We start from the raw sequence: 13,913 nt of genomic DNA, 5'->3' as shown, positions 1-13,913 counted from the left end.
TAATTTATAAATGCATGTACAGTAAAAATGTAAAAACGTGAACAAGAAGGATGCACACAACTTTAAGACAGTGGCCGCTGCTGGGGAGGGTAAAGAGAAGGGGAACAGGATGTTGGAAAAGCACAAAAAGGGGCTTCTATTTGAGTTGTAATATTTCCGATTAAAAAATAATGAAGCAAATAGGGAAATTGAGAATATTTGCTAAAAGTGAGTATTGGCTATATAACACTATTTTTTTCTATTCATTTGAAATATTTCACAATTGACCGAGTCTATGGCTTATAAAGGATGAAAGCACTTTCAGGGATCAGATAAACACATTTTTAAATTTCATGTAACCCCATTGTTTACTGTCAGTCTGTCATTTAGCAATAATTTCTGGAGCACTCAAAAACTGCATAACAGTGATCTCCATATCAGGATATCTGCAGAGAACGAGCAGAATTTCCAAACAGATGTCAGAAAACAGAAACATAATTTATCATGACAAATATACATCAAGAGATGGTACTACTGGTGGCTTGGTCTAAAATGGATAGAATCTGACAAAAATCTACTGAAATATTTTTCTATGGCCCATAGCTTTCAGTACTTCAATTAGTGACTCTACTTTTTTACAGGCTCCCTCTAGGGAGATACATGCCTCTCCCTTTTCTATGTCATATATAAACATTTATTTACCAAACAGATGCAGATGGCTTCCTAAATGTCAGGCAATGCACACACACACAGGCACGCTAATGGCCTATGTACTGTCCATTCCCTCATCTAAGTCCCCTCCCTCTTCCTGCAATCAGCACCCCATGCCTTTTTGTCTGTACTGTCCCTGGGAATGTAAAACCTTGTCTTCCTCCAAGACCGTTTGTTACCAGGACCTAGCTGGAGCAGCTTTGGAGGCGGATATTGCCTCAGGAGGAACTATGCAGGGACATTACAGGTAACAATGATCACATTTACCTTAGATGTTACCGTGATTCAATCAAAAGAGCTTAGGAGTGTTGTGGGTGGGGAACAGGGTGGATAGGGGAGTGTCCTGAAAGACAAAAGTAAATAGGATGAAGCTCTTATAAAAAGCAAGAGTACTAAGGTGATCAGTAGAGCTCCAGGCCTCTCTGTTCAAGGATCAGAGAAAAGCACGGAGTCCATCAGTCTCAGGTAGGTGTCCCCATGGGGACAGAGGGCTGAAGAGACTGGAAAGGCCAGAGTCTTCTAGGAGACACATACCTCTTATCGGCACTGGTCACCAGTGAGAGGGCCAGAGCTTGAATAGAGAGTCTTAAAGGGCAAGACTCAGATCCTTATCAAAGGAAGTTCTAACCTTCTTGTTTCTCTTGTACCCAGAAATATCAGGTCAAATCCCCATTCCCCCACACTACTGCCAGAGGCACCACCTGCCAGCGGGCCTACCCTAGGAGACCCAGGCCAGAAGGACGCTTGTAGGGCCAGGCACTGGAGGGGTGAGAGGGTTCCATCTGAGCCCTCCTGTGAATCCGCTGTCCTGGAATTGAGTCTGAAAGCTTTCACAATGAACCTGGAACGTATTTCCAAAAATTTAAGAACAGGCCAATTTTCATACGAGTTACCCCAAACCTCTAAGTGCACAGCTAATTTCAAGTTGTAAAATTTATAGTAACGGATTTTACTATTCACAACTTTAATAATCATTGCCAAATTCTACATTCAAAATTTAAGAAACAGTTTCTCAAAATCCGCTAAGGTGTGCGTAGTTGGTCAATTGAAGAATTAACTTCTTATTTTGGAATGATTTTAGATTTACTGAAAAGTTGCAGTGATAGTTCGCCTAGTTTTCCCTGATGTTAAAATCCTGTATAAAACAATGGTACATTCATTAATACTAAGAAAGTAACACTGGTACGATATTACAACTACACTACTTACTTTATATATATCTCACTAATTTTTTCACTATAGTCCTTTCACTGTCCAGGATCCAATCCAGGATACCACGTTGCATTTAATCCTCATGTCTCTTTATTCTCTTTCTAACCATGAACTCTTCTCAGTCTTATTTTTCATGACCTTAACAATTTTGAAGAGTATTGGTCAAGATATCGTACTTTAATGTGGGTTTGTCTGATGTTTTCCTCATGATTAGACCGGGATGGTATATTTGGTGGAAGAACACCACAAGGTAAAACGTCCTTCTTATTTCATCATATCAGGGAGCACACGATAGCAGCACAACTTACATGGTGATGTTAAATTAACTTGGATCACTCGGTTAGGGAAAGGGCTGCCTGGTTTTTCCACTGTAAAGTTGTTATTGTTTCCTTTTAGGCTGCTGATTCTTTGGAAGCAAGACTCCCCCTCGAGGTGGGTGAGGAGGGATTAAAGTTCACCTCTTGCGAAGGAAAGCATTTACATACAAGTCTGTGTATTATTATGGTTCTTTTGGATTGTATGTCTTTAAAAACTATGGCTGTAAGTCAACTCTATACCAGACACAGTCCAAGACTGGGAATATGAAATAACATGTCACCTGGATTGAATATAGATGAAGGCCAGCTGCTCCCTGTCGTATCACTCTCCATGGGAGGGGGAGGTCAACAATGGTAACCACATTTTCTGCACCAAAAATGGGGACACATATTTTGTGATTCTATAATCAGTCTCAGAAGATCAGGGATCGAGTAGAAAACCATAGATATTGTTTTTTTTTAACCTCTTCTTGCCATTTAACTGACTTTCTGATACTATTCCACTGTAGAAGCACAATCTATTTTATCTACATCACCAGAGGCCCCTTGCTCTCTCCAAATTTGTGAGTCTGAGGTTCATGATTTCCCTTCTAATCTCTGTTTCCAAGGATACTTTTTGCTGGTCTGAAACCCTTAAAGCACCTTTACCGTTGAGAGAAAGGTTGAAGGAGATTAACAGGTAATAATGTAAAGTGTTACGAATGTGATTGAGGTTTATTTTTATATTGGTTTGCCAGGGTTGCCATAAGAAAATACCACACGCTTTGGGGCTTAACCACAGAAATTTATTTCTTACAGGTCTGGAGGCTGGAAGTCCAAGATCAAAGTATTGGCAGGTTTGCTTTCTCTCTTTGGCTTGTGGATAGCCACCTTCTCATTGTTTCTTTATGTGACATTTTCTTTGTGTGCATACATCCTTGGCATCTCTTTTGTGTGTCCAAGTTTTCTCTTCTCACAAGGACAGCAGTCAGATTGGATAAAGTCTACCTGGACAGCCTTATTTGACCTTATTCTTGTCTTTAAAGGGCCCAACTCCAAACACAGTCACACTTTAAATCTGTAGAGGTTAAGGCCTCAATAAATGAATCTGGGGGCAGGAGAACACAATTCAGTCTATAATACTCCCTGAAATCAACAAGATTGAACTTGCTTCGAAGCCCAGAGATTAAGGTAGTAAGGGCAAGGTTGTCTAAGGCTTTTATGTTAAGTGTAGACCTGAACTGAATTGTTTTCAGAGCCCTATGATTTTGCTCCCTGGGAAGGGCTCACTTAGCTTTCTATATTAATTCCCTACTTGTGTAGGCACCTAATAGTGGTAGAAAGACTGGGGTAGACTACTCAGAAAGTGGAATAAGAATTAAGACAAAAAATGAACACTAGAGAAACACCAACTAGCTATTTTAGTCATTAGGGCCTAGAATGAAGCTTATGCCTTCCTGAGTGTGATCATCATTTATTTACGTAGAAATTATCAATTTGTAAAAAAAAACTCCATGAGCTTTTTTTTTTTTAAATCTATAAGAGAAAGTCCAAAACCTTATGGCCTTACCATATCATCCCACCTTACCTAGGTCCTCTGCTCTCTCTCTGCCCTCTGGTCACCTCTCTGTTCCACCCCACGAGGAATCCTCAACCAATGATCTACAGGAGTTGGAAATACGCCCCTGTGAGAGTAACCAACTGTTCTGGTTTGCCTAGGACTGAGAAGTTTCCCAGAATGTCGGTCTTTCCATGCTAAAACTTGCAGTCCTGGGAAGTTTTGGTCACCCTAAGTCCAAACCCTTGCCCTCTGACTGAGGTAACTCTGAAACTCAAATGATTGCCCAGAGTTCCATTGATAATGCACCTTTTATGGGTTATTTTTCCTCTGTCTCACTCCCCCCCGCTCCCCTAACATGGCCTCCCAGGCCATTTCCAAAGAAACTACTAGCTTTTTAAGTGTGCTTCTGACATAGCCAACTAAGACAATCGTTGTTCCTTGATCTCCCCATAAGAAGGTGATGAAAGTTAGGAAAAAGATGTGGATCGAGAGAAAGTGGTTGTGGATATGAGGTGTAGCTGATACAGTTACAATGACATGAGGTGCCATGGGATCTTTGGGCAGGTGGGTCTGGACAGTATGGCGTGGGGGCCAGAAGGGTGAAGTGAAGGCCCTAAGAAAGTTTTAGAACAAGGAGGGAGTGGCTGGATTTTTATCTATAGTTGGATGAGAGTCATTTGTGATGAGGGGAAGCAACTTGCATGTCAGAAATGCAGACAAGTTTACTAAGTCTGATGAAGGGGCAATGCTGTGGATTCAGGTGGGGAGCCGAGGGCGAAGGAGGTTGGAGCTGACTGGGGAGGTGACAGGACTTTGGCCAGGATGGTTGCAACAGGCTGGGAAAGTTGAGAAGAAAGTTCGATGCTGATTCTTCGTGGAAAATGGATGTGTGGAGGGAAATACAAAGGTGACCCTTAGAATAATACTGTTTGGGGTATGGAGGTGAGTCGGGCTATATGACTCAGGCATCTGCCAGGGGCCCGACACCGTGGCTGTCCATGTCTGCTCTGTTGGTGAGGTTCACTACAACGGGAAGCCCCTCTGGGGAACAGGCCGTGGAAAGGACATGAGCGGCTCAGCAGTTTCCTGGTAAGTTTAAAGCATAGTAGGACATCTGTCAGAGACTTCAGTGGAACCCTCCCATGGATTATGGGTGGAGACACAGATCTTAACATGGTTCATGATGTGATTGTCTTCCCAGGTTCTTCCCCAGCTTTGGGTCCAGGAGGAAAAAGGCCAGATAGTGACCACAATGCTCAGGGCTTCATTGTTTAAGGGTCTTTGTTGCTCTTTGGCCCCTCTCTCAGCAAAAATGAGCGACAAAAGACTAATTTGGAGCGGTGCCCTGGCTGAAAAAGTGGCTGTTATCACTGGATCCACAAAAGGGTGAGTGGATGGGGAGTCTCTGGCTAGCTGGTGACCAGAGGATGTCAGTATTCCCACACCAGAGCAGGGGATGTCCTTCTCACACATCCCTGCCTGACACCCCCACCTCATTACACAGCATTGGCATTTACCATTAACTCCAAATCTCAGTGCCTCGCACTAAAACATCTGGTTTCTAAGTTCCAAGAATAATGCAGTTGGAAAATTATCTGCTTCAGAGTCAATTAGAGCAGTGTTTGAATCTAGTCTCTGCCATTTACTGGCAGGTAACCTTGATATTGATCTTGCTATCATCATCAGGACAGCCCTCTCTCTCCATCCTTCAGGGTCACTTGGCAACAGTCTTTTAGGGTCCTAGTCTAACAGGGAGAAGCCTGAGATCCATTTGCCTCTCAGACTTAGGGGTTTCATAGACTGCAGAGTGCCCAGAGGCACCGAGGCAATGGGCAAGGTGGTGTCTCAAGGCCAGCTCCGAGAGCTTTTATAGAGGAACCTCTCTTCGTCACATCTCTGCTTGGATCTCTCTAATTCCATTGGTCCTCTAACTGCCACATCAGGCCACAGTCTGTAATGAGTTGTCACTGCAGCTGGGAAGAGGGGCTCTGTCTTCCTTTTGACCTTTCATGATTCCTAACATCACCAGCTTAGATCCCTGTATTTTAGAACCTTTTAATCATTCCAGACTTTCCAGATTCCCGTTTTGTTTTCAATCTTTGTGCGCAGTGTCCAGCCTTCATAACCAATGGATACATTCAAAATTCCAAGCTGCCCAGATCGTTTATAGAAGAGAGGGGAAATATGTATAACAAGGGCTCAACTAGCCCCAGTCAAGAGTGTTTTAGACCTCCCTAGAGTAAGGAGATGAGGGTTGGGGGGCAGAGCACTTTCTTCAGCATGAAAGTTCTAAACAGCAAAGCAGAGGAAAGCTTTGAGAAAGGCTTAAAAAGCTTTGAGTTAGGCTTAGAGAAACTGCAATTTATACCAGAGGCCTCTGACTAGAACAGAGGGAGAAGAGCTTGGGCAGTTAAAGGTTCTTCACAATTTATACTGGGTGCCCAGTACATATACAAATGTCCGATGAAACTTTTTTTTTTTTTTTGGAAATTCAGAGTATATCTATATATTTTTTAATTTATTCATTTATTTTTATTATGGTGACATTGGCTAATGAAATCCAATAAGTTTCAAATGTATGATTCAACAGTAAGTCATCTTTTATTTATTTATTTATTTATTTATTTATTTATTTATTTATTTATTTATTTATTTTAGTTAGTAAGTCATATTTATATTACATTGTATATTCACCACCCATAGTTAGATTTCTTTCTGTCACCACATATTTGAACTCTTTTACCCCACCTACCTCCCTCTCCCCTTTACCCTCTGGTAACCACTAGTCTACTGCCCATGTCCATGAGTCTCTGTTTGTTTGCCATGTTCGTTTGTTGCTTTTAGATTTATATCCCACGTATAAGTGATATTATGTAGTTTACAACTTTTTCTGTCTGGTTTATTTTACTTAGCATGATTATTTCAAGATCAACCCATGTTGTTGCAAATGGCAGTATTTCATCTTATGGCCAAGTAATATTCCATCGTATATATGTACCACAGCTTCTTTAGCTAATCATCTATCGTAGGATACTTCAGTTGCTTCCATGTCCTGGCCACTGTGAATAATGCTGCTATGAACATTGGTGTGCATGTATCTTTTCGGATATATATTTTCAAGTCTTTGGGGTAAATATCCAGCAGAGGGATTGGTGGATCATATGGTAGACCAATTCTTAGTTTTTTTAAGGAAGTTCCATACTGTTTTCCATAGTGACTGCATCAACTTGCAGTCCCACCAGCAGTGTATGAGGGTTCTTCTCAAACATTTGTTATTACTCGTCCTGTTGATTATAGCTATTCTAACAGGTGTGAGATGGTATCTCATTGTGGTTTTGATTTGCATTTTCCTAATAGCTAGCGATGTTAAGCGTCCTTTTATGTTTGTTGGTCATTTGTATGTCTTCTTGAGGAAAGTGTCTGTTCAGGTCCTCTGCTCATTTTTTCATTGGATTGTTTGTTTTTTTGTTGTTATCAGGTTGTATGAATTCTTTGTATATTTTGGATATTAGGCCCTTACTGGAGGCATTGCTTGCGAATATATTTTCTCATTTGGATGGAACCCTACTTTTAAAAAAATTCCCTTTACCTAAGCTGATATGAAAATCTTCTCATTTATATGATTGTTAAACATAGAGTTGTGAGGATTAAGCGGCGTAGTCTTGGTGAAGGCCTTGATGCATAGCAAGTGTTCGATAGTTTCTCTTTCCCACTCAAAGGATTTGGAGGCAGCTCTTGGGCCACACTGTGAAACTCAATTTGTGTCTCATGATCAGGCTCCCAGGAGGAGGGTAGGGAGGGCTGAAGCCATCATAGCCTTCTCTGCTCACAGGATCGGCTTTGCTATTGCCAGGCGTCTGGCCCAGGATGGGGCCCACGTGGTAATTAGCAGCCGGAAGCAGCAAAACGTGAACCAGGCAGTGGCGACACTGCAGAGAGAGGGGCTGAGTGTGACGGGCACCGTGTGCCATGTGGGGAAGGCGGAGGACCGGGAGCAGCTGGTGTCCAAGGTGAGGTGTCAAAAGGTGGAAAAACACAAGGAGGAGAACATGCCCATCCTTTCATTCACTGCTCAGCCCTGGTTGGAGCAGAGACCAGGATGGGGTCCAGAGGCCCGATAACACCACCTGAGACCACGATTGCTCACAGTTGAACTGAGCAGACACTGGCCCTCTGGAAAGTGGCCTGTTCATGAGAGGACCCTCTCTCCCTTTCACCCCCTACCCCCACACCCTGAGAGAACTATGGGTAAAGAGGGGTCTAAAGGAATTTTCCCATCCCAAGCCCACAGAGAGATTCCTGGAGAAGACTTTCCTCCCCTGAGGCCCTCAGCACAGACAGTCTGCCCCTGGCCTAGCCAGGGCACTTACCTTCAGCAAGAGTTTGGTTCTCACAGAGGCTGTCATCTTTCCTGGTTGAGACAGTATCTAATCCACATGCTTTGCCTCAATGCACCATGCAGCTGGGCTGTTCTCCTCACGCCATCATCTCCACAGCTCCACACTCACCCTGCCCTTCATGGCGCCCCTCCCTGCAGGCTCTGGAGCACAGCGGAGGTGTGGACTTCCTGGTGTGTAATGCTGCAGTCAACCCCCTGGTGGGGAGCATCCTGGGGACCAGTGAGCAGGTATGGGACAAGGTAAGAGGCTTTTGGGAGCTGGCTGAGGGGCTGAGGTACCAGCTCTGTACTGGGCTCCAGCAGGCGCCACGCCCACTGAGCCTCTCCCTTCCCTCCTAAAGTTACTGTAACTACAGGCGCTGGGCCAGGCCTGACCACAGGTGTGCCCCAAATGTGCCCTGAAGCTACTTTCTGGTCTGTGTGATTTTAAAGCTAGTTCATTAGCTCTTTCTGCTTTCTTTTCTCTTCCCACCCCTTTTGCACTGATTCAGCAAATATGTATTGACAGCTTGCTAAGTGCCAGGCACTGCTCCAGGCTCTTGAAACAGAGCTGAGGGAGTAAGTCTCTGTTCTTGGCAGGACCCCAAATTATAAGGTCTCTGCTCTCTGTCAGTAATTTATGTCCTTATATCCTGTGGTGGGCACATATATCGGTGGTGGTGCTTTTCTTTGGCGACCCGTTCCCGCTGCTGAGATTCTCTGCCTTTCCTAGACGAGGGCTCTTCACTGTCCGTCCATCAGATGAACCTGCTGCACGGGTCAGACCGGGACCCGCCTGCCAACTTTCCATGGGCTGAGATGTTCCAACTCACTGAATCCACTTAATCCTGCCACCTGGTGCACAAGGGTCCAGGAGAGGCCTGGTCAAACACCGTGAGGTCTATCTCGGCTTCTTTAGGACTCCTGTTCCATTCACCCCTGTGTCCTGTTCTCTTGTCCCACTGATGGACTAGATGGGCAGATGAAGTCACATTCTCCCTGAAATGGTTAGCATTCCCTTCTGCCCCAGGCACTGGGCTAGAGCATTTCCTTCTGCCCTCCCCAGTTCTCCTCACTCTGCCAGTCTGTTCTCAGGCTGGCCTCTCCTGCAAGCTGTCCTTGGCCAGGTGCCCTTCCCTCCACCCTCAGTCAGGATCTGAATCTGAACTTCCTGCAGGCCCTGCCAGCAGCCTCCAGGCTCTCCAGCTCTCCTAATACCTCCGAAGGATAATCTGTGATCATGTAGCTGGGATTTCATTGCTGACAGTCTCCGAACCCTCCGGACTCATTTTCCCCGCTAGTGTCTCATGCGTGGGTTCACGACTCTTTTTCTCGAAGCCGTTTGAAATCTTCCCTCCTGAAGATGGGAGTACTTGCTGACAGCCAACCTTACTTTCTATGCTGCTCCCTTATCCCCCAAACTTGCTATTCCACACGCAGTTCTGTACCACTGGACAGAAATCGTCCCCCAATTGCAGCTGCCACCATTTTGGAGGTGAAATGGTCACACAGTGATTTTAGAATTTAGCCAATGCTCTGCTTTTGCCCGGATGCAATTTTCGGTTGGTGTCCTGTGAGGAATTTCTTCCTGCTCATCTTACCCTTGGGCCAGTCTGAGCACCTCCCCGGGAGACCGCCATCCTCTCCAGTGGGTTGGGATCTCTCATGTAGCACCCACCGCGTCTCCTCCATCCCTTCTTCAAGGACTCTGCAGCATGTACCCTCCTCAGGCTCACTGTCCCTACTCAGAACTTGGTGGCACACAGAGCTACTCTTCCTTCCTCGCTATTAGTGCAGTTCTTCCGAGCAAGAGAGGGACTCTCACCTTTTTCTTGGCTCACATTTGGCTCCTATGTCAAGGAGGGGCCTTGTCGCAGCCCATCGCCCACGGAGCTGACACACATGGAGCTTAGGGCAGACATCCCGTGGCGGGTGGGACTCTGTTTTGAACAGAGAGTGACCAGGAAGCCCTTAGCCTAACCCTCAATTTCTTCTTATTGGGAATCTCACACTGGTACCCCCTTTATACATCTGAGCCACGATTTGCAGTCCTGGAGGGCATCCCAACACCGGGCACCTGTTATCAGATGGGCCTCCGCACGCTCAGCTGAAGCATTTTCCCTGTCCACATCCAAGGGGTCGAGTGGTAGGGGATGAGAAGTGGGAAAAACGATGGACCAGCTGGTCAGTTCCAGATGGCAGCCTCGTTTCTTAAAGACAAGGGACGCAGTCGACCTCACTAAAGACAGCACTCCACAGGAGCGATCCCTGATGCCACTCTAGTCCCAGCTGGCAGTCTGTCCAGTCCCGGGCTCAGTCTCTGCTTCTTTCCTTGCCAGTTCCCCTCCTAATTCCCCCCTGTCCCCAGGCCCACTAGGCAGAGTTCCCAGACAGAGGGCCAGGGACACTTATGTCTAAGCCCAGATCCAGGATGTAATCAGAGACAAGATCAGCATGGACACCTAATTCCCAGAATGGCAGTTCTCTGTCGTGTTTCCGTTTATGTTTTGGCCCAGAAAAGCCCAGAACCGTGTCTGCAATAAACCAGAGTGTATATAGGCCCTCACAGCATGCGTGTTTGTGAACATAGAATAATCACGGCTGTGAACTGCGGGCACCAACCTCTCTCTAGGTTTTCCTTATTTTTCTAGACTTATTTTTCCTAGTCTCCATTGCTCCATGCACAACACCTGTTTGATTTGTTCCAGGCTGTTGCATTGAGTATGTTCATTTCTCTTGGGACAAGGCAAGAGCAAAAACAAATAAAAACACGGAGAGACAAAGAAGTTTCTTCCAGAAATCTCCCCTGTTGTCTGTACTTTCCCTCCACACGTTCTTTAATCTTTTTCCTGTGGCCTCTGTTTACAACTTCTATCTGCCCCGTCTGATCTCGGAAGCTAAGCAGGGTCGGGCCTGGTTAGTACTTGGATGGGAGACCACCTAGGAAGACCAGGTGTTGTAGGCGTAAAAACAAACAAACAAACAAACAAACAAACAAACAGAACCAAAAACATCCCAAACAACTTCTATGTGCACGTCCATAGTTTGTTTAAAAGGTTTGAACGTTTTCTTCCTTCACCCCAGCCCTGAGCAGTTCACATTGTCAGGGCTCTGCTCGCAGGCCTCTCCCGAAGCCGTGTACCTATTAAACCATTAGAAGTCAGAAATAGTTCTTGCCGGGTCAGAAGGGCGAGTAGTGTCTCAGCTCTGCACACATCTGGGTTTGCTGCAAAATTGTAGGACTCCAAGTGTCTTGTGAGAACAGGCCTGGGCTGACTGTGTCTCTCGCCACCCTCCAGCGTGTCCCTGCTCTGATTTCAGATCCTGGATGTCAATGTGAAGTCCCCAGCTCTGCTGCTGAGCCAGATGCTGCCCCACATGGAGAAGAGAGGGTATGGCTACTGGGTTGGGGTGGGGACTGGTGGCAGTTGGGGAGACTGAGGCCCAGGAGTTGAGTCTGGAGAGCACAGGGCACAGCTGAGAGTGGGAGAGGACAGAACAGGTCTCCCTGGGATCACCTGCCCCGCCCCCCCGCCCCTCCTCACCCTGAGTGCAGCTACGGCTTCTAATTCTAGTGACCGCAGAATGAAGGTGATATTCCAGGGGCCCAGGCGTGTTCTCCTTGGCCTTGATATCACCAAGTTTGGGAAGAGGCTGTGCTTTAGCTCCTTATCCTGTGAGCCGTCCATCGGCACCCTCATCTACTCTGGTTTCTTCACAACCAGCCAATTTTTTTTTCACCAACTGATAGCCTATGGCAGGGTGTGCCCCACTTCTGCCCACAGGGAGAAACCATCACAGGCCCCTCCTCCTTCCTGGCTTCTTGATCTTCAGGGACCCTGCTTCTGGTCCAGATCCCAAATTTCTGTCTCGTGTCAGGGACTTGGCCACCACTTCCCTCAGGACACATATGTTCCTCTGGCTTCTCTTTGCAGACACTCCCTTTAGGGACTGGCTGGGGACTGTCTTGGAGAGAAAGAAAAGTTCTTGACAGTCACTTCTTGTCTCCTCCTGACTGATCTGCTTCTCGGAGGTGGCCCGTCGCTAGGCATGTCCCATCAGCCGTGGTGCCTTCGCCAAGCCCACTCTGCCCTCTTCCCCACGCACTTGGCCTTCTGCTCATCTCCCCCCAGGGAGAGGCAGGGGAGTATGATGGTTCTGAGCACGGACACTGGGTCAGAGACGTAGGGTTGCATTCCTACGTCTGCCACCCATTGACAGTGAGCCTCGGTTTCTGTAGCTGTGAAATGCGGATAGTAGTAGGACCTGTGTGAGGTTTGCGCTGCACTAAAATTTAGTTCTCAGCTTCCTCTCTCTTCTTGTGTCTGTCTGTGTCTTCTCAGGAAGGGTGCTGTCATCTTGGTCTCCTCCGTTTCAGCTTATTTGCCAGTTGTGGTGAGTGCTTGCTCCGTATGTTTTGGTTGGGATAAGATGGGGGGTTTCCTAGAGTCCCACAGGGTCAGTGTCTGGGACAGACCCCCACCTTGCTCCTGCCGCCCTAGGCTGAACTGGTGCCCATGTAGCTGCTGGTTCCCTCAGACCAGGCTGGGGAGTGTGTCTGAGCTCTGGGTTTAGGCCAAGTGTGATCCTCTGTAGGTGAGAACTTCAACTGACACTTTCCTCCACACCCTGATGTCCTCCTAACCCCTGTTCACCTGGTCTTAGGAGTTGGGTGTCTACAACGTCAGTAAGACAGCCCTGCTGAGCCTCACCAGGGTGCTGGCCATGGAGCTGGCTCCTAAGGGCATCCGGGTGAACAGCCTGGTTCCAGGAATAATAGAGACTGACTTCAGCAAAGTGGTGAGCACTTGGGTGTGCCCTCCGTTCTCTAGCCTGGCTCAGTGGAAACCCTTCCCAAAGACTAAGGGATAAAGAGGATCAGCATCCTTACAGATGAGGCCCTCACTGTCCTCTGAACTCAGCCACGACCCAGTCCATCAACATCAAGAGGGGCAAACCTGTCCTGAGTGCTCTGTCATGTGACTACCTCGGGGACGTCCCATGTTCTTGTTCTGGCAGCACTGACTCCTTCATCTCTTCTCTTTGCCCAGTTACATAAGAACGAGCCTACGAGGAACATAGTCAAGGCACTGTCGATGCAGAGGCAAGTGGGGTTTGATCCTTCGGTGGTCTGGGTACCTTTGGGGAGGGTCGTCTGAGCCTAACTCAAGAGCAGACCTCTCCCTGTCTTCTGGCCATTCCTTTTGCTGAAGCCTGGGCTCCACATAGCCCTGGAGGGTGCAAGTGGTTCTGCCAAATTGACCCCATCACTCCAGGGAGCCCACTCCCACCTTGGCCTGTGAGCCCCAGAGCAGTAGAAGCAGAGTCTAAGATCGCTGACACTGTGTTCTGTGCTCCTTCCATCCAGGGTCGGGCAGCCTGAGGATTGTGCAGGACTCGCGTCCTTCCTATGCTCTCCAGATGCCAGCTACATCACTGGCGAGAACATTGTGGTGGCTGGCTTCTCGCCTCGTCTGTGACGGGGCCTGGGGGCCGCAGAGCTGTGGGTCTGGGCCTAGGTTCCTGAGGATGGGTGAGCTAGGAGATCATTAAGCTCTAGGGACAGAGTCCAGAGTTCTGCCGGACTAACAATCTGGGGGCTCGCTCATGCCAGGCCTGAGGAAGAAGCCCCATTAGTCTTATCCTCGTGACCCTCTGAGCGAGTGTTGTCAATTTGGCTGCTGTGATCCAACCAACACACGGGTTCTTGGATTCTTGGTGTTGGGCTGTGGAGCCAAGGGAGTTCACGGGGCTGGTGCTTCGCAGGGACCATCAA

General features: G+C 47.1%; 1 protein-coding gene across 1 annotated transcript in view; it reads left to right on the top strand.

The window, feature by feature from the left end:
• Positions 1 to 13,617, top strand: part of LOC120593399 (dehydrogenase/reductase SDR family member 2, mitochondrial-like) — a 53,932-nt gene extending 40,315 nt beyond the window's left edge. The window contains exons 2-10 of the mRNA XM_039851220.1: positions 2,299 to 2,334; positions 3,018 to 3,055; positions 4,961 to 5,145; positions 7,592 to 7,769; positions 8,297 to 8,398; positions 11,459 to 11,529; positions 12,481 to 12,532; positions 12,803 to 12,949; positions 13,456 to 13,617. Of these exons, the coding sequence (XP_039707154.1) occupies positions 5,012 to 5,145; positions 7,592 to 7,769; positions 8,297 to 8,398; positions 11,459 to 11,529; positions 12,481 to 12,532; positions 12,803 to 12,949; positions 13,456 to 13,617 (846 nt within the window). The 5' untranslated portion in view covers positions 2,299 to 2,334; positions 3,018 to 3,055; positions 4,961 to 5,011. The remainder of the gene's footprint in view (positions 1 to 2,298; positions 2,335 to 3,017; positions 3,056 to 4,960; positions 5,146 to 7,591; positions 7,770 to 8,296; positions 8,399 to 11,458; positions 11,530 to 12,480; positions 12,533 to 12,802; positions 12,950 to 13,455) is intronic.
• The last annotated feature ends 296 nt before the right edge of the window (positions 13,618 to 13,913 follow it).

This window comes from Pteropus medius, unplaced genomic scaffold (assembly GCF_902729225.1).
Source record: "Pteropus medius unplaced genomic scaffold, Ma_sr-lr_union100, whole genome shotgun sequence".
NCBI classification, from domain to species: Eukaryota; Metazoa; Chordata; class Mammalia; order Chiroptera; family Pteropodidae; genus Pteropus; species Pteropus medius.
Note: the sequence above shows the minus strand (reverse complement) of the source record. Positions and strands in the feature narration are given on the sequence as shown.